Source organism: Nicotiana tomentosiformis, chromosome 9 (genome assembly GCF_000390325.3).
Source record: "Nicotiana tomentosiformis chromosome 9, ASM39032v3, whole genome shotgun sequence".
In the NCBI taxonomy this organism is placed as follows: Eukaryota; Viridiplantae; Streptophyta; class Magnoliopsida; order Solanales; family Solanaceae; genus Nicotiana; species Nicotiana tomentosiformis.
The window spans coordinates 19807794-19833739 of NC_090820.1; the positions used below are offsets into that span (position 1 = coordinate 19807794).

General features: G+C 38.2%; 1 protein-coding gene across 1 annotated transcript; it reads right to left on the reverse strand.

Annotated features, from left to right (window-relative positions):
• Positions 1 to 22445: 22445 nt before the first annotated feature.
• LOC138898454 (uncharacterized) lies at positions 22446 to 25422 on the reverse strand. Its single transcript, XM_070184521.1, has 4 exons — positions 25164 to 25422; positions 24833 to 24973; positions 23023 to 23209; positions 22446 to 22875 (listed from the first exon to the last, which is right to left on the reverse strand). The coding sequence occupies exons 1-4, from the start codon at positions 25420 to 25422 to the stop codon at positions 22446 to 22448; spliced, it is 1017 nt and encodes a 338-aa protein (XP_070040622.1).
• Positions 25423 to 25946: the final 524 nt, after the last annotated feature.

The window sequence follows — 25946 nt, forward strand, 5'->3', positions numbered from 1 at the left end:
GGGGAGACGGGTAGCGTCATACGCTATAAAACTCAAGCACAACTAAGGTGCGATATATGATCTGTATCTCGAGAGCCATCCTGCTCACATAATACCACAAACTATACGGGATCTCGATATGAGTGCGAATAATCAAACCGTCTCACAGCCTACATGGCACAATAGAGTATTACTTGGAATAGTTGATGACAGAAATAACAATCAAGGCCCGAAGACTACTTAGTAAACAACGCTATGCTGAAATGGACACATCTAGCCTGATATAGAGCCCGCATTCATATTTAGATCCATCCACGGACCTCAAGCCGATTTTGATCGTTCCGCACTGGACTAATAACCTTTCAAGGATCCACAATAATCCCTTTTCCCATGACACACAAGAATAGCTGTCAAATTCGGAATAAACTTCCACAGTACACAACCAAATGAACCTAGCGCCCTATAGGCATAAATTCTCACATTAGCAATAGTACTACAATCTCCATACATTGCTTTAAATCTTTAATCAATCAAGTGACTACATGTCATACTTATACAATCTTCATGTGGGATACGCTCCCACAACCTTCCGCACCAGGTAACAAGTCTGCACATCTATACCCCTAGCCACACTAATGCTGTAAAGCATATCAAGAAGCCGCAAATCAGTACACAAAGCCTCTTACACATGACACCGATCTCAGGTGACGCTAAAGACAATACCAGCTTACTCTAAACATTTGACTCCATTCCTTCTCACCCAAGCTCATATCATTTTTGTTTACACCGAACCACAGCCTTGATCCTCAACTTCCAATTCCCATGTCGCTCACTACACCTACATGCTAATACGCGAGAATACAGAAATTTCATCATAACTCCCGAACCACTAATAACATAAAATCTCCAGTATATAGAAACCTTTCATTTAACTCATTTCAGGGGAACCATTGCAACACGTGACTGAATTCCCATTACCGCAGAAAAATACAAAATTCGAGTAGCGGTTTAAACCACCATAATTCTTCCGGGATCCATCTACACATAACATGCCATAAGAATAAGAAGCTTTGATGGGTCCTTGCCCCACTCACGAATAAACGTGTGAGTTGAGATTTCTTTAATGATGACCTTTCAATGAAACACACACACACACACACACACACACATATATATATATATATATATATATATATATATATATATATATATATATATATATATTACGGAAACATGCCGAAAGAGGACTAACTTTTTTCAGTAACAAACCGTTTAATTCGTGAAGTTTCTATAATAGCAAGTCTAGTCTCAAATAGAACGTAAAGCAAGGAAAATAATAAGCGAGAAACTTCTCAAATAGTATAGCTATAGCATGATGTGAACCTAAGTCTACCCGGACAGTAACATCAATGTAGCTACGTACGGGCTATCGTCACCTCGCGGGTACGTAGTCCCTACAACAAGTAGCACACATCAAACATATTACCTAAGGGTAATCCCCCCCCCAGGACCTTAACCAATTATACCATCAAGTCGTAAAACACAATACGGACTTAGTCGAGCCTTTAAATCTCGTCAAACAACATCGAAATCATGAATCGTACCCCAATTCTAGCTTAATGAACTTTAGAACTTCAAGCTTCTACCTTCGATGCCGAAACCTATCAAATCACGTCCCATTGACCTCAAATTTTGCACACAACTCATAATTGACATTACAGACCTACTCCAACTTCCAGAATCAGAATTCGACCCCGATATCAAAAACTTCACTCCCGGTCAAACTTCTCTAAAACCTTCAAATTCCAGCTTTCGCCAAAAGATCTCAAAATGAACCGCGGACCTCCAAATCCACATCCGGACGCGCTCCCAATACCAGAATCAGCAAACGGAGCTATTCCTAGGCTCAGAATCCCAAACGTACATTGATAACATTCAAATGCACTTCAACTCAATTTTATGAAATTCTTCCAAAATACCAACTTCCATAATAGGCGCCGAAACGCTCCCGGGTCATCAACAACCCGATCCGGACATACGCTCAAGTCCAAAATTATCATACGAACCTGTTGGAACCTTCAAATCCCGATTCCGGGGTCGTTTACTCAAAATTCACACCTTAGTCAATTCCTCGTACTTAAGGCTTCCGAAATTAGAATTTTCTCTCCAAATCAACTCTAAACTTCCCAAAATGAAATTCCGACCATGCGTACAAGTCATATTACCTGAAGTGAAACTACTTATGGCCTCACACTGCCAAACGATGCGCTAGGGCTCAAAATGACCGGTCGAGTCGTTACACATTATATTGATTTAATAGGTGAATTCAAATATGGTTAATATCTTCTGATCCTGCAAACGTCAACACTACAATTAGTTAAGGTCGTGATATGTATAGGATTTGTAATTATAGATAAATATATTGTAGGAGTTACTTTATGTTGTTGTATCTTACGTAAGATCTCTTTGTTGACAATATTCTTGGTGTATGTGCCCTTTCGTCTCTTTGGTTGCTCTGTGATGACCAATACTCTTGTTGTTGACATCGATATAGCTCTCGATTAAACTTCTCAAAAACCTTCAAATTTCAGCTTTCGCCAAAAGACATCAAAATGACATGCGGACCTCCAAATCCACATCCGGGCGTGCTCCCAATACCAGAATCAGCATACGGAGCTATTCCCAGGCTCAGAATCCCAAACGGACATTGAGAACATTGAAATACACTTCAACACAAATTTATAAAATTCTTCCAAAATACCAACTTCCATAATAGGCACCGAAATGCTTCCGGATCATCAAAAACCCGATCCGGACATACGCCCAAGTCCAAAATCATCATACGAACCTGTTGGAACCTTCAAATACCGATTCTTAGGTAGTTTACTCAAAATTCACACCTTAGTCAATTCCTCGTACTTAAGGCTTCCGAAATTAGAATTTTCTCTCCAAATCAACTCTGAACTTCCCAAAATTAAATTTCGACAATGCGTACAAGTCATATTACATGAAGTGAAGCTACTTATAGCCTCAGACTGCCGAACGACGCGCTAGGGCTCAAAACGACCGGTCGGGTCGTTACACATTACATTGATTTAATAGGTGAATTCAAATATGGTTAATATCTTCTGATCCTGCAAACATCAACACTACAATTAGTTAAGGTCGTGATATGTATAGGATTTGTAATTATAGATAAATATATTGTATGAGTTACTTTATGTTGTTGTATCTTACATAATATCTCTCTGTCGATAATATTCTTAGTGTATCTGCCCTTTCGTCTCTTTGGTTGCTCTGTCATGTCCAATACTCTTGTTGTTGACATCGATATAGCTCTTGATAGTGCGACATATAGTTGTCCAAGTAAAAAAATATGTTGTGGCAAGTACAATCCAATGTTAGATCACTACTAAAAATTCGGAAAAAACCGACCGCGGTCGACCGACCAATTTTTGTCGGTCAAAAATCCGGCCAAAAAATCGACCAACTTTGTTCTGTTTTCTTTGGCGCAAATAGGCGGGACACTATTTTTGAGTCCCGCAAAATTTATTTTTCAGGAAACCAACCAATTTTGGTCTATTTTTAATTTAAAATTAATTAAAATTATTTTTTAAAAAAGACCAAATTTGGTCGGTTAATTCGGCCGATCATTTTAAAAAACGACCGAATTTGGCCGGTAATTTTATTTTTTAATAAAACAAACCGTCATTGGTCGGTTAATTTCGTGCGAAAATACAATTAAAGAGTATAAATGAAATAAAAGATAGTCTTAAAATAAAATGCATCAATGGTCTAGTAGTAGATTAGTATCATGCTACAGTACAGACCTCGGTTCGATCCCCAGGTGGTGTATTTTTTAATTACATAATTAAAATACCGACCGACTTTGGTCGGAAAAAATCGACCAACTTTGATCGATTTTTTCGGTAATTTTGTTTTTTGAATTAAATTGATCGACCAAAGTTCGTCGGTAATTTCCGAGCAACTTTAGTCAGTATGACCTTCCGACCTTCAAATTACCGATTAGACATTAATGGTCGCATTTTGGACGGTTATTTGTCATTACCGACCTACTTTGGTCGGTTTTTTTGGGCGGTTCTCCCCGAATTTCTAGTATTGGGTATTGTTTGACCATGTGCTTTGTTTATTGTCATCGAAAAATATAAACGTACTTGAAATTATTTTCTGAAGAATTTAAGTGGGTATCCTTCATTTTCTGGCGGCGAAAGTTGAATTTTCGGAATAAATACATGTTTGAAATCATTTTGTCCCATCATTATTTCTGCATGTATAATATTATTGTCAAAACCTCTGCATATCATTCTTGTACCATTGTATAAGCCATTTGAAGGATCCAAATTTCTTAATAGCATGATTTGTGCATTTTTCTTCAACACTAACATGCATACCAATATAAATTAATTATTTGTATGTAATTGAATAAAAACAAAATAGAGTTATAAAAAGTAGACAAAGGATCTTTCATTTTATAATTTTCAGAAGTCCATGTCTTTAGTTTAGTATTACAATCTTTTAGATTTTTTATAGTCCTTTCAATATTTTGCCAAACATTATTACGAGAACTTGAATTGGAGTGTTAATTACTTTCTCATGGCATAAATAATTTCAACCACATCTTTTTCTAATATTATTCCTCAACTATGGATGAAAGAAGATCTGCAACATACCTGTTATATTTAATATGTATAGTTTTTGTTACTGTCTTAAAGTACATACAGTGGTATTAAAAATCACAAAGTATCAAATTTAAAGTTCACTAAGGGAAACTAGTGAAGTTAAAACTAATGGAGAAATTTAAATAATAGTTAAATAGCTTAAATAATTTTGGCAAATGTAATTCATTAATTTTACTTAGCCAAGAAACTGTTTTGTCACGACCCGGAATTTTCACCTTCGGGACCATGATGGTGCCTAACATTTCACTCGCTAGGCAAGCCAACTTTAGAGTAGTTCTTTTGAACAATTTAACCAATTAAACAGAAATGAAACCAAAATAAAATACGAAGTAGCATAATAACCCAATATCTAAGTACAACCCGGATATGGAGTCACAAGTACACAAGCTTCTAGAGGTTCAACAAATAGAATCAGAAATAAATATAATTGTCTCGAATGAAATGAATAGTAAATAAAGAAAGAGTAAGGGTACTTCAAGGTCTGCGGACGCCAGCAGATCTACCTCGAGTCTCCAAATAAGCTAATCCGATCTGATGCACCTCATGTACAGCTGGGACCAGTAGCAAAATCTGCACAAGAAGTGCAAAGTGTAGTAGGAGTACAACCGACCCAATGTACTCCGGTAAGTGTCGAGCCTAACCTCGACGAGGTAGTGACGAAGCTATGACATGACACCCACGTAAATAAACATGTATAGATGAGGATATATATATATATATATATATATATATATATATATATATATATATATATATATATATATATATATATATATATATATATGCAACATAACATTAAATAGAGATTAAACATGTACGATTTTGGAGGGTACATGCGAAGGGGGACAAGATACGATAGCTATAACAAGAATGTCAACATAAGACCGTCAAGTAAATCACCAACCAATGAAAACGGATAAACAAAATGAATAAAGACTACACGACATCACCCGTCGTGCTTTTACTCTCAGCCTCACCTTGAAACAATAATAATGGCACAACATCACCGTTCATACATTTACTCTCAATCTGTCCATTAAAAGATAAATATGGCACGACATCACCCCTCGTGTTTTTACTCTCAATTTCTTCATGAAATGATAAATACGGCAAAGCATCACCTTTCATGCTTTAACTCTCTTCCTCACTATGTATTAATCAATAAATAAAATAATAATTGGCGTGACATCATCCATTGTGCTTTAACACTCTCTCTTACCATGTAGCAATGAATATATAACATTTGGGAGGTAGAATAAGCAAGAATAAAAATTACATCACCAACGATTCCAAAATAAACCACACCACAACTTCCTAAAAGTACTCAATTATCACAAATAGTTCATAATGCAGAAAGAATGATCAATTAAGAAATAAACTATCCTAAGCATGGATATCATAATCAAAGAAGGAAATAAATTACAAGAAAACAAATCCTACTAGCATGCTTTAACCCAACAACAACGCATATGTACTCGTCACCTCACATATATGTTGTACCCAAACATTTAAACACATAGAAATAGGTAACAATGACACTTACCTAACTCCAAAATCGACTCAAAGATCAACCAAGACTTTGCCTTTCTAATAAGCCTCCTAACCAACCAAATCTAGCAATTTATTAACCAAACGATTCAAAATAGGCCTTAGGAATTAACCACGAATGAAAGAGGTTCAATTTAGGTCATTATTGAAAAAGTCAGCCCCTGGGCTCGCTTGGTCCAAATCCGAAATTCGGACCAAAACCCGATTACTCATTCACCCCCGAGCTCGGTTATGTAATTTATTTCGAAATCCGACCTCAATTTGAGGTCAAAATTTCAATTTTACAAAAATCCCTAATTCTACCCAAAATCCCCAATTTCTACCATGAAAATCCTAGATTTGAGGTTAAAATATTAAGAAATGTAATGTGTAATTGAAAGAAAGTAGTTTAGAGTCACTTACCAATGAATTGGGGAAGAAGAGGTCTTGGAAAAATCGTCTCTAAGGTTTTTAGGGTTGAAAATTTTAAAGAATGAGAAAAATCTCGTCTAACTCAGCTTTTATCCAGCTGCAGATGTCGCAATTCTGAGAAAGGGGTTGCAATTGCGAACTTCTCTCAGAAGCCCAGTTATCGCAAATGCGATGAATTGGCCGCAGATGCGAACCCCTAGCCTCTCAAACGTGGACCTTTTCTTTGCAATTGCGAAGAATGACAGAAAAATGCTAAGTCGCAAATGCGGCTCTGCCTTCGCAAAAGTGACGAGCTAAAAACACAACACAAAATTATGCTCGCTAGTCGAATATAGTATAAAAAATTATCGTATCCACATGGATTGGATTTAAATAGTGTTTTCGTAGTATCTAGTTTAATTGCTATCCAGGATGATCAACAATTTAGATTTGTATGAATTAAAACTAAAATTAACTAAAAGTCTAAACTATTGGCTAATGGAGATCAACACAAGTATTAAGCAAAGGAAGTTATCAATTGGGAGAAGATAGGGTTTATAGGATAGGTGCAAAAAAATGTTTGAGATTTAACTCTAGATAATTCACTTATAATGTTCAAGTGAGTCTCTCGAATTCGCTTGGTTATTGTAAGGCCACGGAAAAGTTTGCTAAGTAATTTAAGGTTTCGGGGTGCCAAGGTAGGTTAATGTATTGTATTTGGAGTTTTGGGGTTGAACAGTGTGTTGGGGAGTTGAAATATTTCAATCTCGCGTCGCCTAGCTTGTAGCGCGCTAGACCGTGCTATATCCCTCACGAAGCCAAGTCTGTAGTGTGCTAGACCATTCTATATCCCTCGCCTATCCTGGTTTATAGCTCGCTACAGAGCGTGTCTAGCCTGGTCTATAACTCGCTACAGAGCGTGCCTACCCTGGTCTGTAGCCCGATCCAGAATTTCGGAGTATCCACTCTTCTATTGTTATAGCCTGATCCTATTTTAATTAAAACCTCTTACAAAGGATTTTAATAAAGAATCCGCTGAATGGCCAAATGAGCCAAAGAGATATTGTCATTGTGAATGACTGGAAATACTAATGAAAATGCATACAATGTGAAAGATGTTGAGGTGAGTACAATTGTATTTATGTTACCTCTGTGTGCAAATCAAATCAAAAATATATTTTTGGGAGCATCATTAGCAAAACCGAGGAAGGGTGGGTAATAAGGCCCACACCTGAAACCACACGTGCCAGTATAGGGGTGGATTGTGATTATTCCCCTTATATGGGATGAAATTGAAATATTGGAGAAATTGTGATATTATTTCCCTTAATTGGGATGAAACTAGTAACAATTGTGGATTGGAAAAAGTCAACCCACACGGCATATGTAGGAAGGCGGCCTAGCTGATCGGGTGGAGATCGGACGCCATGTTGCGCACATGATGGTACTACTCTTGGTAACAACTTTTTTTTGCATCACCTGTCAAACCACATTATTCGTGGAGAGATGGCCTAGCCGATCGGGCGTGATCGGACTCCATGCTAACAAAGACGGTGGTATATCTGTGCTAATGATTACCCAACCAATAATTGTATATGAAGTTCCTATTTTGAAAATTATTATGTTTTAACTGGACATTTGGATATTATGGATTGTGACTTGATGTTTCTACGTATTTCCTTTTCTTATATGGGCATTCTATTTTAAAAGAGGATTTTTAGGTATACATACTAGTGCTATTCGACAGTACTAACGTCCCTTTTGCCTGGGGTGCTTCATCTTTAATGGATGTGGGTGGTTCTACAACATGCGGAATTGATCAGTGATAGCATTACACTCTTTTCAGTTGATTTTGTGAGCCCCACTTCATTTCGGGGTCATGTATCTCTTGTTTCTCATGTACTGTGTTTTGAGGTATAGTCGGGGCCTTGTTGCCGGTATTCACATATTACTCTTCTATTGTACTTAGAGGCTCCGTAGATAGGTTGTGGGTTATGGTTGATGTTAGGAATTGAACTAGAAATGTTGGTATTTGAAAATCATATTTTTCGTTAATTCTATAAACTCGTAATATTTTGGAAATTACGAATGAAGTTGCTAACGAAAATGAAAAGGAAGTTGTTAATAAAATCTTTTCAGTGTTTGATTAATGGAGTACATCTACTCTTTATTCATGGATGAGTTCGGGTAGAAAGAAATCTAACAGGCTTGCTCGGCCGGGTTCTCACAGTTGAGCGCCGGTCGTGCTCCTTCGTTTTGGGGTGTGATAAACTTGGTATCAGAGCCTAAGGTTTTAAAGTGTCCTAAGATGTCTCGGAGCCGTGTCTAGTAGAGTCCTTCTTATCGGTGTATTGTCGACCACATCTATAATGAGGAGGCTACATGGATATTTAGGAATTTTACACTTCTTTGATACTCCATATCATGCAGTAGAGCTCAAGATACGAAGCTAATTTCCTCGTCATATCTAATTTTAACCCACGGGTTCGAGGAAGCAAGGAGGTACTGAAAGAACTAGTTTCTAAGGGAAGTGTCCTTGTTCCAATGTTACCGCGCCACTAGATTATGTTGTCACAACACCTAAGAAACGAAAGAGAGTTGTTTGTACCAATACACTGGAATGTTTGATTTGTGAGAAGCTCCACTTGGGGACATGTTTGATGACTCTTGAAATATGTTATGGTTGTGGAAAGAGGGGAAACAAGAAGAACAAATGCCCTTAGGTTGGTTACACCCATCCTAGTCTGCCCGATATACGGGCGGGAACATTTTTCACCGTGTTGTGAGTACGCTCAAGAGTGTGTTAGGGGTAGAAGGCTTGGGAATTTCCAATGGCCCATATAACAAACCGGTATAGATATTGTTACTCCCGCCATGAAGGATTGGAGGAATAATAGGGGGAATGTTTTTGATGTATGCAAAAAGGATAAATATCAGATTAGTAGGGCGAATCAGTTTAGTGGACCTCATCCCCGTTATGTGAAGTGTAGAAGATATCATTCGGGGGTATGTCACTATGGTACCAATGTATGTTATGGATGTGGAGTCGAGGGGCATCAATTAAGTTATTTCCATGTCAATCTAAAATTACCATGTAAGTCACTCCTTAGTACATCATTATTAGCACCGCATTATTTTCCTTGTATATGTACAACCATATTGTAGAGCCTACAAAAATATGGTCTTAACTAACACATTGAATCACAAAACCTTGCATGTACCTACTCTTTAAGCGAGACACATTATTCGTGAATCCACTCTATCACAAATTCTCTTATTTACAACCTCTTGTGGAATTGTACTCTATAATTATGTCCTTGAAATCGAGATATAACTCTAGGATTAATACTTCCCACTTGCTTCCCTAAATTCTCAACAAGGGATTATACATGATAATTTTCTTACAAAACCTTTTGATGCAAAAGGATAACATCTACTCACTTCGGCTTATGCATGTTCCATTGTAAAGTTTACCTAGGTAGTATCAAAACCAATTTAAAGTAGCCTAGTATTGAGGTCTTTCTTGAGCCACTCTTTTTCTCTCCCGGATGTATGTGACTCATATGGTTTGAACAACCACTTTACTTCTTTTTGTATATTATCATGAATCCTTTTTACCATCTAGTAACATGAAAGCATATTGATTTATAAGACAAGTTTGTTGTATCTCTAGTCCTCTCATATAAGATCAACTATTGGCAAGGGTTAAGCTGTCTGAATGATAATAGTCTCACGAGTGTTCAACTCCTTTTTCAACCTCATGGGTTTGTGGGATAGATTTCTTGTGTCAAATATTATTAGGAGTGTAATGCAACTTCATGCATTTTGAAACCCATATCATATTCAGGGTGCTACAATCTTCTCATTTTGAGTTAAACTAATTTTCCCTACATTCCATGAGATGACTGGTGTCACGTACTTGGCTATTTCTCTTTGAGGCCCGCTATTGCCGGAAAAGGAACATATGGGATGAAACAATTGTTGTTGCCCTTATTCATGACTCATAGACTTCCAAGAATAACTGACACTAATGTCTTTATCCTCCCGATCACGCCTCCCATATATCATGTATCAAAACTGGCTCACTGCTTTTACATCTCCGGATCATGTACATGTTTCCACGATATTAATGTGTATAGGCAACTCTATGCTTCATTTGTCAAATTTATGATGCCATCACAATGATTAATCATGTCATTACTATTGGTAGTATCCTTCATGTCTCTTAGGATATAACTTCATGAAATGCCCTTCTCAGCACGTTGATGGATTCTTGAATAACTCCAGTGAAATCTCGAACCTCGTTGTTCCTCCTTGCATTCAATCTATGGGGGTTGAAGGTTCAAACATGTCAAAGAAGAAGTATCATCCCGTGAACAAATATATTGGATAGGAAGTTTTATGGTCATATTCATGCTAGCACGTCTTAGAGTAATTGTTAGAGGTCACCAAAAGATTAGTTTGGGTATTCGGCGTAGAGATTTAGAGTTGAAGAAAGTGAACGGGTTATTCTTAATATTTTCTCCACGAGGATGTTATGTGAATTGCTAATAAAGGTAAAGTATGTGTAGTAACATTAGGCCTTATGAAATCTTAAAGGAAATAGGCCAAACTATGAGTACGATGCATCCCCCATCGTTGTCCTCCATGTATCAAGTGCTTCATGTGTCTATGTCTAAGGAAGTAGCTGGAAATCCGTTATCTATCGTTCCGGTAAAAACTAGTGAAGGTGAAGTTAATGGATTACTGGCTTATGAGGGGTATCTAATTGTCATCCTTGTTAGATAAGTTTGGGAGTTGAGATTGTTTCCGTGAATGTGTATGGTTAATGTCAAGATACCGCTTTTGTTAATGTAATGCCCTTAATGTTGAGATTTGTGTTGTTGATATATATTGCGATGCTTTGCTGAGTTATGAAAGTGTTGTTAGGGTGATTTTGGTGTTACTCTGGCAGGTGGTTAGGCCCAAATACAGGGGAGACTCTGCCGAAATTTTTGAAAAATATTTTGGAGTTAGTAAAAGTTGGGAAACTGAGGTGCGTGAGAAAAGAGATAAGTTATTATAAGCATTTGGGAACGGACTCTAATACTGATTCGAGGACAAATGATCCTAAGCGGGGGGAGAATGTAAGGTCCCAAAAAATTTCGCTAAGTAATTTAAGGTTTCGGGGTGCAAGGTAGGTTAATATATTATATTTTGGAGTTCTGAGTTGAACAGTGTGTTGGGGAGTTAAAAATTTTTAATCTCGCGTCGCCCAGCTTGTAGCATACTAGACTGTGCTATATCCCTTGCGAAGCCAGTCTGTAGCACGCTAGACCATGCTATATCACTCACCTAGCCTGGTCTATAGCCCTCTATAGAGCGTGCCTAGCCTAGTCTATAGCTCGCTACAGAGCGTGCCTAGCCTGGTCTATAGCTCGCTACAGAGCGTGCCTAGCCTGGTCTATAGCTTTCTACAGAGCGTGCCTAGCCTGGTCTATAGCCCGATCCGAAATTTCGGTGTATCCATTCTTCTATTGTTATAACCCGAACCTATTTTAATTAAAACCCTTTAGGGCTCATTTTTTAAGGGAATATCTAATATGTTTAGAGAGAAGTGAGAGTATTCTAGAGAGAGGAAGCAGCTCAAGTGCTTTGTACATCAAGATCTTGCCCAAGCCTTGAAATCCAACAATAAATCCCTCATGTTCTTCATCTAAGAGGTAAGGTTCCATACCTTAGTTTTCAATTTCGAATTTGGATAGAAGATGGTTGATTAAGAGTATAATTCTTGGGTTTAAAAGTATTATTTATACATGCATGTACCAATAAGGTTTGTGGGAAGATTGTTGAGCTCAAATAAGTAAATATTGGGTTGTGAAGTGAAGGAAATGTTGTGAAAGAACCTTATAACCAATTTACACACCTAGTGTTTGATGAAATGCTTAAGTGAGGTGAACCCGTGAATATGTTCATAATTATTATTTACTTTTGTTATGTTTCTAAATAGATTGAAATTGCTAGAATTTCTGGAACATCATAGTAATGTAAGGAAAGCTCAAGAAAGGTATGTTGGCTAAACTTTCTCTCTTGGAATTGAATTCCATGATATTCCCGTAAGTTCCAAGCATGGCTATCTCAAGTTCCTTATTCTATGTTCCGAGTTGTTCCCAATAAATTCGATTGTCCCGAATAGGCAAAGTGATGAGAATTGTGTAATTAAAACTTGTCATGAATGTTCCTATCACATTATGTTACCCTTTGGGAATGTGTTCAAGAATAATATGTGTATTAAAATTCTATGTCTTTGAGTCGTGTTCCAAATGAAGATTATGATGCCAAATTGTGTGAGAAAATCTCAATATTCCTAAGAATCTTAATTGCTCATAGGTGTACCTAAAGTCTTTATTTGGAAATGTCTTATTGTTGATAATCTATAAAGATGGTTGGAAGTGAAATAAGTGAATTGGGAATATAGAGTATGGCCAACGTGCCAAGAATTTAAGTTATGATTATGGCTAGTAGTGCAAACGATTTGAGAGGATGTGATAAAGAATATGAAATGAATCTCGACTCAATTGTTTAAAAATGACTTCGAAAATAGAATTGCCTAAGAGCTTTCGTACTAAATTCATGCCCATAAGTGGATTCTTTAACTAATGCTTTGCTTTATAAATATATACAGTGTGATTCGAGTTCTTACATACTCGTGTGTTGAAATTGTACATTGTCATTTCTGGGGAAGAGTATTGCAAGAATAAATGATGTATTGATTGCTTTTTATTTTGATGTGTTTTTATTGTTGGTTGGTATGACCCATACTTCTGGAAGAAAACATTTGTGTTTAAAGTTTCCTTTACATATGGATTTTAAGTATATGATTTCAGAAATGTTCTATATGTTCGTATTTGATGATGATCTTTGAAATTGAAAGAGGTGAATATATGGAATATCAAATACTGCCATCGTGCCAGGAATAAAGAATATTGTGAATGGCCAAATGAGCCAAAGAAATATTGTCGTTGTGAATGACTGGAAATACTAATGAAAATTTATACAATGTGAAGAGATATTGAGGTGAGTACAATTGTATTTATGTTACCTCTATGTGCAAATCAAATCAAATAAATATTTTTGGGAGCATCATTAGCAAAACCGAGGAAGGGTGGGTCATAAGGCCCACACCTGAAATTACACATGTCGGTGTAGAGGTGGATTGTGATTATTCCCCTTATTTGGGATGAAATTGAAATATTGGAGAAATTGTGATATTATACCCCTTAATTGGGATGAAACTAGTAACAATTGTGGATTGGAAAAAGTCCAACCACACGACATATGTGGGAAAGCGACCTAGCTGATCGGGTGGAGATCGGATGCCATGTTGCGCACATGGTGGTACCACTGTTGGTAGCAACTTTCTTTCGCATCACCTGTCAAACCACATTGTTCGTGAGGAGATGGCATAGCCGATCGGGTGTGATTGGACTCCATGCTAACAAAGACGGTGGTATATCGGTGCTAATGATCTCCCAACCAAATATTATATATGAAGTTCGTATTTTGAAAATTATTATGTTTTAACTGGACATTTGGATATTGTGGATAGTGACTTGTTGTTTCTATGTGTTTCCTTTTCTTATATGGGCATTGTATTTTGAAATCGGATTTTTAGCTATACATACTAGTGCTATTCGACAGTACTAACGTCCCTTTTTCTGGGGGCGCTGCATCTTTAATGGATGCAGGTGGTTCTACAACTGGCGGCATTGATCAGTGATAGAAGTACACTCTTTTCAACTAATTTGGTGAGCCCCACTTCATTTCGGGGTCATGTATCTCTTGAGGTATAGCCGGGGCCTTGTTGCCGGCATTCACATATTACTCTTCTATTGTACTTTGAGGCTCCGTAGACATGTTGTGGGTTATGGTTGATGTTGGTAATTGAACTAGAAATGTTGGTATTTGGAAATCATGTTTTTCGTTAATTCTATAAACTTTGGAAATTACAAATAAAGCTGCTAACGAGAATGAAAAGGAAGTTGTTAATAAAATCTTTTCAGTGTTTGATTAATGGAGTACATCTCCTCTTTATTCAAGGATGAGTTCGGGTAGAAGAAAATCTAACAGGCTTGCTCGGCCGGGTTCTCTCGGTTGAGCATCGGCCACACTCTTTGGTTTTGGGACGTGACAGTTATTAGTTCAATTGATTAGTATAAACTCCTATCTCTATTAAGTCTCAACCTCACAATAAAAATTAAGTTAAGCTCAGTGATGATATGCAAGAATTCATAGTGGGTTAATCATTGGGAGAACCTCTTTCGATTATTCTCCTAACTAGGTCTAAACAATAATTCAACTAGCCTCTTTCGATTACTAAGAAGAATCAACAAATTCAACCAACAAGATAATGCAAAAATATCACAAACTATGCCTCTTTCGATTACATAAATATGTGAATATATATGCAACAATAAAAATACCCAAAATGATTCAATACATAAAACTAGAGTTAATATCCACAAACAATTCTCAAAACACCAAATCCATCAACCTCTAAGGAAGAATTACTCCATAGACATGGAGTAATTCATCATAATTAAGTTTAAAGTAAATAAAAACATAAAACAATCCAAACCCTTGTCTTGGTTGGGATTTAATGATGGATTCCTTGTGCTCTTCCTTATCCAACTTCTCCTTAGCCTCCTTAGGTCTTGGATGTGTCAAAAAAGTCCTCAAAATATAGATTTTGTTTTATGTATATATACCAAGTAGGGTTGGGCCCAAACAAATACACCTTCTCCTACGCGAAAAAGGACACTTTTCCGGAGTTGGACGTGTGCGGCCGTGCCCCTGGAAATGTGCCCGCGCACCTGGCCGTTCTGCCCCATATGCGCGGTTAGTGCGCGGCCGTGCACCTTACGCTCAATTGTCACCCTGGTCTGTTGGGAAATTGAAAACTCGTAAAACATGAACGTTGTAGCCATTTGAATTAGCTTTCCAACAATATATTGTGGAACCCAAACGGAGTTTCGAGTGAATCGTTTTGTGCATTTTACTAGACACTGCACATTATGCCTGCTCGATTCTTCGTTCGTTCTTAACTATCATCAGTTGATCCCCGAACACGATCCTGGTTTAATTCCTTGAGGTTTTACTCAGATTTCAAAGCTCCAAATCACTTTAGTTCATTCCATAACATCTACATACCTCGAAAACACTCCCACAAGGAATAAAACACGCAATTAGTGCAAAATACTAGCGATTAAAGCTCAAACTCAACTAAAGTGCAGTAAATTGGAATGTAATAATCGACTAAAATATGAGATTATAGCCTACTATCAACACCCCACAATTAAACCATTGCTCGTCCTAGAGGAATAAAACCACACTTTATATAGACACAACCTTACTAAGCAACTCTCCTAACTCATCACATCAAGAATATTAAAATAGACTAAGCACAATATGTAACATCTTCACCTCATAATTTGACTCACAAGTACCATGCATTATTCACAACCCAGTCACTTACTCTAACATAGAGGTCAACGACATTACCTTTCCTTCATGAATCAAGTGCCCTCTCACACAATAGAGAGTATTTCCTTATACCATAGAATTTAATAACAATTAAGAACTCAATATAGAAAGAATTCGCTCACTCTCAGAAATAACATTCATATGCCACAAAAGATGAACCATAGGCTTGCTCGTAGTGTACTATTCTACTAATTGAGCTCCTTTAGTCAAGGATCAAGTAGGACTTTTACCTGGTTGTAATGTAGGCTGCAGGACTGGTAGGATACATTTAGATATAAGAGTGACTACTCCTCCCTAAGCACTTTAATACATACACTTTAACATTAAAAATCCCACACTTATGTCAAACCATACTCCACCTCCACACTTATTTAAATCTTTAAATTCTTTAAAAATTTAAACTTCAAATTTTAACAAGATGCGATAACTCGAACTAGGGACCTCTGAATTCGATTTCGGGCATACGCCTAAGTCCTAATTCACGATACGGACCCATCGGGGCCGTCAAAACAAGGATCTGGGTCCGTTTGCTCAAAATATTGACCGAATTCAACTCAATTAGATTTTCAAGGCACGAATTCACATTTTAATCAATTTTCACATAAAAGCCTTCTGGAAGAAGACACGAATCGTGCACGCAAATCGAGGAAAGCTTAAAGAAGCTATTTGAGGTTTTGAAACAGATAATTAAGCTTTAAAACTCTAGATGACCCATCGGGTCATGACATGTTTAAAATGTAAGAAAGCACAAGAGAGAGCACGCCAGTTCAATTTGTACAAAAATTGCACAAAACCAGTGTGACAACGTACTTGTGTGGTGGAAGTCCATTTGGTGTTAAAGTATTTAGGTACTCTTCCAGGTAATAGTTGTTTGTATCATCCTTGCTAATTCTTCTGGAAGTTGTGCCAAATCATCTCTATGGTTGGTTCCTCCTTGTCACCGATGAGTAGTAGAAAATCATTGAATGCAGGATCTGTTGTTGCTCACATATTTTTTGTCAACTTAATCTTTTCCATTTTATGCCGCAAGTACAATTTTACTAAGCTTGCATTTATTGTTTTAGCTCTCGTAGATTTTGAGACTACCGGTAGTACTTGTCAAAAATCACCTCCAAAGACCATTACTTTGCCTCCAAATGGTTCATCGTTATCTATTATATCTCTAAAGCTTCTATCAATAGTTACGATTGTTTGGCATTTTTCCATAGGCACTTCATCCCAGATTATCAACTTTGCTTTTCTTATCGATTTTGTACTACCACTCTATTTTGACATATTTGTGATTTTCGTATCAGTTGTTTGAAGTGGTATGTCTAATCTAGAGTGCGCAGTACGCCCCCCGATAAAATTGTTGTTGTTCACCACTTTTTGATGTTGCTAGTGCTATCATGTCTCGTGATCTGACATTTGCAAGTAATGCACGATAAAAAAATATTTTTCCAATTCCTCTAGGTCCATCCACAAAGAACAATCATGCTCTTCCAAAGTCTACCCTTTGTAATATAGTCTTAAAAGCTTGCTCTTGTTCTGCATTTAACTTTGATTGTGCATCAAAATCTTCTGCAGGTACCTTTATAGACTTTTCTTCAATTATTTCTCGACACTCTGATGGACTACTATTATCCAGGTCCTGAGTAACTGCAGGTATGTCGTAGTTTTGAATTTTATTGCCCATGCTCTCTAAACTTTTTTGATGCTTTTCAGCGTGCATTGTAGTTGAGTAGCAGGAGAGTTATCCTGTATCCTTATAAAATGTTTGGACATTAATTTAAAAAGCATAAATATTAGAAAAATAATCAAATGTCTATTTTGTCTAGTGTGAACACTATATTAAAAAGGTAAAAAGGGCGAGTGATATTTCGCTAAGGATATATATATATATATATATACACACACACACACATTTAGGCTTGTGCAGTCCTATGGGATTAGATATGGCTTTAATTATACATGAACTATTTATTTTGTATGATAAAAATGAATGTCTTTAAAATGCGTAATTAATTGTTTATTGTTGAGACAATTTTACGTGCTTAATGTCTTGAATGCATTTTATATCTTCTCTATGGTGCTTCGTGATGAACTGTCATGACCTAAAATACGCATGTCGTGGTGGCTCCTATCTCAGTACTAGGAAAGCCGACAACCTCAAAAAACCACAAATTCTTTTAAGTTTGAAAAACATAATAATTAAATTCAATATATAAAATCTCACAAATACTGATATAAAATACTCCCAAATCTCGGTGTCACTGAGTACCTGAGCATCTAAATAATAATATAGTCTGACTAATAAAAACATTGTCTGAAGATATAGGACAGTACAATAACTGAAAGAGAAGAGAGTCAATGTCTACGGACGGCAAGCAGCTACATTGATAGTCTCCAACAGATGAAACTCTGATATCAAACAGCCGACGTATCCGAAAGTATCTGGATCTGCATATGAGGTGCAGGGTGTAGTATGAGTAGAACCAGCTCTATAAGTAACAAGACTAACATTTGGGCTGAAAGTAGTGACGAGCTCAACAGGTACAGTCCAGTATAGAAATAACAGTACAGAAATGTAGGCATGCTTTCAAGTTCAACAGTTAAACACAATACAAGTAAAATAGATCAATTATGAATGATATGAGGAATATGGCATCTCTGTATCTACATGTCAATGTACGTACTGTATGTGATGCACCTCAATGAAAATCTCGCGTACTAAAAATCTCAAAATACTCAATCACTCAGTAATGTACATAGCCAATCTAGCCCAAGGAAGATCCATCCCATATATATATATATATATGGGATGGATCTTCCTTGGGCTAGATTGGCTATGTACATTACTGAGTGATTGAGTATTTTGAGATTTTTAGTACGCGAGATATATATATATATATATATATATATATATATATCAACTGACAGTCAGTCACTCAGTACTGTGTAAGGCCAATCCAGCTTAGGGGAAGATCCATCCCCAAATGTTAATGATTCGGATGTCTAGGGAATATCCATCCATCAATATAAATGCTTCGGGAAAGATCCATGCCCAGGGAAGATCCATCCCTCAATATAAATGCTTCGGGCAAGATCCATGCCCATGGAAAATCCATCCCTCAATATAAATCAACCGCTCTCACCGTGGGAGGTGCATACTCCGAAGGAGTTCCTTCAACCCAGATCCAGGCATAAATAAATAAAATATGTTGCGACGTGCAGCCCGATCCCATAATTATCACTCAAAATCTCCAGTCTCTCGGGCACTAAATGGCATGAAAATCAACCCGACATGATGATATGATGTATCAATGAATGACAACAGAGACTGAGATATGATGTGCAAATGATAGATGTGATTGAGTACATAATTGTAAATTTAAACAATTAATTCAACATCAACACGACCCTGTGGGTCCCAAAATTTCGGCATGTATCCTAAACATGATCTTCAACATGAACCTCAACTCAATTTCCTCTAACACTTGGAGATATGTGGAAAATGACATGATTCTTTAATTATACAATTCCACAAAATTTATTTAAGTCACAATTTCCATGGTGCACGTTCACACGCCCATCAGCAGGCATGTGTGTCACCTCCATACAATTCATATAACACGTAATTCAGGGATTTATACTTTCAGAACCAAGTTTAGAAGTGTTACTTACCTCAAACCATATAATTCTTTACTCCAATATGCCTTTGCCTCCCGAATTGGCCTTCAAAAGCCTAGTCACAATTAATTCGATTAAGTCAATACAAATTATAGGAATTAATTCCATATAAAGATACTAATTTTCCAACAAAATCTAAATGTAAATAAAAAATCACCCGTGGGGACCACGTCTCGGAACCCGACAAAAGTTATCAAATATGAACGCCCATTCAACTACGAGTCCAACAATACCAAATTTACCAAATTCCGACATCAACTCGACCTCCAAATCATAAATTCTTATTTTAAAATTCCTAGGCCCAAATCCTCTAATTTCAACTCAAAAATACGTAATCTAGTCGAACTACTCAATGATAATCCAATATTATTGACTAATAATGATCACAAGTCACTAACCACAAGTTTCCCCATGAATTCTCTGTGAAATATCGCCCAAAACCGTGTTGGAAATGTTCAAAATGACAAAAATGTCGGAACCCCTCTGTTTTGTAATCTGTCCAGTGCTTTCGCACCTGCAGACACTTAACCGCATATGTGGTTCCGCTTTTGCGGAGACTCTACTGCATTTGCGATTTTTGCCAATGCTGGCCTTCCTCCGCTTCTGCATCCCTAAAGTCGCTTCTGCGCGCTCGCTTTTGCGAGACCCAGTCCGCTTCTGCGGACTTCGCGCTTCTGCGATTCCCAATCCGAATCTGCGATCACGCAGGTGCAGAATTTTCCCTCGCACCTGCGGCCACTGAAAGTTTCAGGTTTATTCTAAGTCCAAGTTTTGATCCATTAACCATCCGAAACTCACCCGAGGCCCAACCTCAACCAAATACACCAAAAAGTCCTAAATCATCATACGAACTTAGTCGAAGCCTCAAATCACATCAAACAATGCTAAAACCATGAATCGTACCCTAATTCAAGCTTACTGAAACTAAGAATTTTCAACTTCTACATCCGATGCCGGAACCTATCAAATCAAGTCCGATTGACTTCAAATTTTGCACATAAGTCATAAATGACATAACAGACCTATTCAAATTTCCAGAATCAGATTCCAACCCTGATATCAAAATGTCAACTCCCTGGTCAAACTTCCAAACTTAAATTTCTACTTTAGCCATTTCAAGCCTTATTTAACTACGGGCTTCCAAATAATTTTCTAGACATACTCCTAAGTCCAAAATCACCATACAGAGTTATTGGAATTGTCAAAACTCTCTTCCGGGGTCATTTACATATAAGTCAAAATCCGGTCAACTATTTCAACTTAAGCTTTAAACCTTGTAACTGAGTGTTCCAATTCATTCCAAACCCTCACCGGACCCGAACCAATTACCCCGGTAAGTCACATAACAACTTGTAAAGCATAAAATGAGCAGTAAATGGGTGAACAAGATTGTAATACTTAAAATGATCGGCATGGTCGTTATATTCTCCCCCTCTTAAACAAACATTCATCCTCGAAGATGTTTAGAATCATACATGTAGTCTCAAATAGATATGGATATTTGCTCCACATTCGCTTCTCCTACTGGCTGGCCTCTCCACTGTACTTTCACTGAAGTTATGTTCTTTTATCTCAACTTTCAAACCTGCCGGTCCAAAATGGTCACTGACTCCACGTCGTAAGTCAAATTACCATCCAACTAAATCGTACTAAAATACATAACATGAGACGGATCTATGATATACTTTCGTAGAAAAGATACATGAAACATTGGATGAAAACCCGATAATCTAGGAGGCAATGCAATTTCATAAGCCACATCTCCAATCTTCTTAAGTATTTCAAAAGGACTAATATACCTATGACTCAACTTGCCCTTCTTCCCGAATCTCATAACACCCTTCATAGGCGAAACTCGGAGTAGTACCTTCTCTCCTACCATGTAAGCAACATCGCGAACCTTCCGGTCGGTATAACTCTTCTGTCTGGACTGCGCCGTGCGAAGTCATTCCTGAATCAATTTAACCTTTTCCAAAGCATCCTTAACTAAATCGGTATCCAATAGCCTAGCCTCACCCGGCTGAAGCCAATCCACAGGAGACCGATACCGTCTCCCATATAAAGCCTCATACGGAGACATCTGAATACTCGATTTATAGCTATTATTGTAAGCAAATTCTGCTAGTGGCAAAAACCGATCCTAAGAACCTCCAAAATCTATAACACAAGCGTGTAGCATATCTTCCAATATCTGAATAGTGCGCTTGGACTGCCCGTCTGTCTGAGGGTGAAATGATGTACTCAACTGAACCTGTGTACCTAATTTTCGTTGCACTGCTCTCCAAAACTGTGATGTAAACTGCTTTCCCCGATCTAAAATGTTGGACACTAGCACACCATGTAGGTGAACAATCACGCGGATATAAATCTCAGCCAATCGCTATGAAGAATAAGTAGTACCAACTGGAATAAAATGCGCGGTCTTGGTCAACCGATCCACAATCACCCAAATAGTATCAAACTTCCTCAAAGTCCGTGGGAGTCCAACTACGAAGTCCATGGTAATACGCTCCCATTTCAATTACAGAATTTCAAGTTTCTGAAGCAATTTGCCCATTATCTAATGCTCGTACTTCACCTATTGATAATTTAAACACCGAGCTACAAACCCAACTATATCTTTCTTCATTTTTCCCACTAGTAGTGCTGCCTCAAGTCTTGGTACATCTTAGCGGCACCCGGATGGATGGAATACTGCGAACTGTGGGTTTCTTCATGAATCAATTCACGCAGCCCATCTACATTTGACACACAAACACGACCCTGCATCCTCAACATCCCATCATCTCCAATAGTAACATCTTTGGTATTACCGTGATGAACTGTATCCTTCGGGATAAATAAATGGGGATCATCATATTGGCGCTCTCTGATGCGGTCATATAAGGAAGACCAAGAAACCACACAAGCTAGAACCCGATTGGGCTCCGAAACATCTAATATCACGAACTGATTGGCCAAGGTCTGAACATCAACTGCAAGAGGGCTTTGACCAAGAGTAATGAATGCAAGGCTACCCATACTCAACGCATTCTTACTCAAGGCATCGGCCAACACATTGGCCTTCCTACAATGATACAGAATAGTAATATCATAATCCTTTAGCAGTTCCATCCATCTCTGTTGCCTCAAATTTAGATCCTTCTGTTTGAATAAGTGTTGAAGGCTCTGATGATCTGTAAATACCTCATAAGACACACCATAGAGATAATGCCTCCAAATCATTAATGCATGAACAATGGCTACCAATTCTAAATCATGAACAGGATAGTTCTTTTCAAGTAGCTTCAACTGGTGAGAAGCATAAGCAATCACTCTACCCTCCTGCATTAAGACATACCCAATACCGATCTGAGAAGCATCATAATACACTGTATAAGAGCCTGAAGCTGAAGGCAAAACTAGAATTGGAATTATAGTCAAGGCAGTCTTGAGCTTTTGAAAGCTCTCTTTACACTCATCCGACCACCTGAATGGAGCACCTTTCTACGTCAATTTAGTCAAGGGTGATGCAATAGACGAGAATCCCTCCACAAAGCGATGATAATAACTGGTGAAGACGAGAAAACTCCGAATCTCAGTAGCTGAAGATGGCCTGGGCCCACTCTAAACTACCTCTATTTTCTTCGGATCCACCTTAGTTCCTCTACTAGACACTATGTGTCCGAAGAATGCCACCGAACTAAGCAAGAACTCACACTTAGAGAATTTGGCATAAAATTTCTCCTCTCTTAGCCTCTATAATACAATACCAAAATGTTGTGCATTCTCCTCTTGGCTACGTAAGTATACCAGGATATCATAAATAAATACTACGACAAATGAATCAAGATATGGCTGGAATATATTGTTCATCACGTGCATAAATATTGTTAGGGTGTTGGTCAAAATTCATAGTGACTATAACGGACCCTGAATATCGTCTTTAGAATATCCGAATCCCTAATTTTCAACTGCTGATACCCAGATCTCAAATCAATTTTGGAGAATACCCTCGCTCCCTAAAGCTGGTCAAATAAATCATCAATAAATGGAAAAGGATACTTGTTCTTGATTGTAACATTGTTCAACTGCCTATAGTCGATGCACATTTGCATAGTACCGTCTTTCTTTTTCACAAACAGAACTAGTGCACCCCATGGTGACAAGCTAGGCCTAATAAACCCTTTATCAAGAAATTCCTGAAGTTGCTCTTTCAATTCTTTCAATTCAGGTTCCATACGATATGGAGGGATATAAATGGGCTGAGTGCCCGTCACCAAGTCAATACCGAAATAAATATCCCTGTTGGGTGGCATACGCGGCAGGTCTGCAAGAAATATATCCAGAAAGTCTCGCACTAGCGGTACAAAATCAATAGTAGGAGTCTCTACATCAACATCTCTCATACATGTGAAATATGACAAACACCCCTTCCCAGCCATACGTTGGCCCTTCAAATAAAAATTACCCCTGATGGGAACATAATATAGGGAACCTCTCCACTCAACCTTCGGCAACCCTAGCATCGCCAATGTCACGATTTTTATGTGACAATATAGAATAACATGACATGGAGAAAACCAATCCATACCCAAGATTACATCGAAATAAACCATACTAAGCAATAAGAGATCAACTCTAGTCTCCAGTCCCCCAGTAGTTACCACACACGACCAATAGACACGGTCCACAATAATAGCATCGACCACTGACTTAAATACACGAACAAGTAAAACTAAGGGCTCACGGGGCATATCTAGATAACGAACAAAATATGATGATACATACGAATATGTGGAACCAGGGTCAAATAATATAGAAGCTTCTTTATGGCACACTAATACAATACTTGTGATCAATGCATGTGAAACAATGATATCTGGCCTAGTAGGAATAGCATAGAATCGGGCATTACCGCTACCAGATCGGCCTCCCCCATCTTGGGCGACCCCTACCTGACTGAGCCCCACCCCGAGCTGGCTGGGCAGGTGGCAAAGCACCTGGTGCGAAAGTCATAGCCTAACTCCTCTGTTGAGCTGAACCTCCCGTAAGGCGAGGGTAATATCTCTTAATGTCACCCAAATCTCCACAATCAAAGCAACCCCTCTCTGAAAATGTCAAGAAGTTCTGAGGCGGACATCGAGAACTAGAATAACTACCAGAAGAACCTGGTACAGATAACCCTGAACTAATGGTGCATGCGATGAAATATAAGCTGGAAGTGCACTAAGAGAACATTGACTATGTCGAGCACTGTATGAACCACGGCTAGCTGATGCACCACGATGAGCTAGACAAGCCATCTGAGCGGGCCTATAAGGTCGACACCTACTGTGATAGGGTTGCCCCTAGAAGAAACACCGCTAGAATTACCCGGACCACAAGACCTCTTGGAATCCCTCTCCTCATGCTCTTGAGTACGACCCATCTCTAGCCGTCGAGCATTGTCAACTAACTCGTTGAATTTAGCACCTGCTACATTCCCCAGAGTCATAACAAAACGGAACTGATGGTTGAGGCCATTAATGAACCTCCTGGTCATTCCCCTCTCAGTGGGAACCAACCAAACTGCATGATGAGCCAATTCTGAAAATCGCATCTCATACTGGGTCACAAACAGGTCCTCCTGCATAAATACTCAAACTGCCTACACAGTTCCTCTCTGCGAGTCTGTGGCACAAACTTCTCCAGAAATAATACAAAGAACTCATGCCATTAAAGTGGTGCTGCACCAACTAGTATGCTCCTCTCATAAGTCTCCCACCATCTGAAGGCTGCTCCGGTCAGTTAAAAAGTAGTAAATACGACCCCATTAATCTCCAAAATACTCGTTGTACGAAGCATCCACTGGCATCTGTCCAAGAAATCTTGAGCATCCACTTACTCAGTTCTACTGAAAGTTGGAGGTTGGAGTCTCCCAAACCTTTCTAATCTCTTTTGCTCCTCATCATTCATAATAGGACCCACCTGGGCCTGAACAGCTGCAACCGATTGGACTGATAGTGCCACCGGTATTTGAAGTCCCTGCATTACCTGCTATGGAGTACGGGCGACAGGGGTATGAGTACCTCCCCCATCCTGAGAAGTAGTTGCCTCGGCCTAAGCCGAAACCACCAGAGCAAGGAAAGTGCAAACAGTTAAAATCTAAGCTAAAGC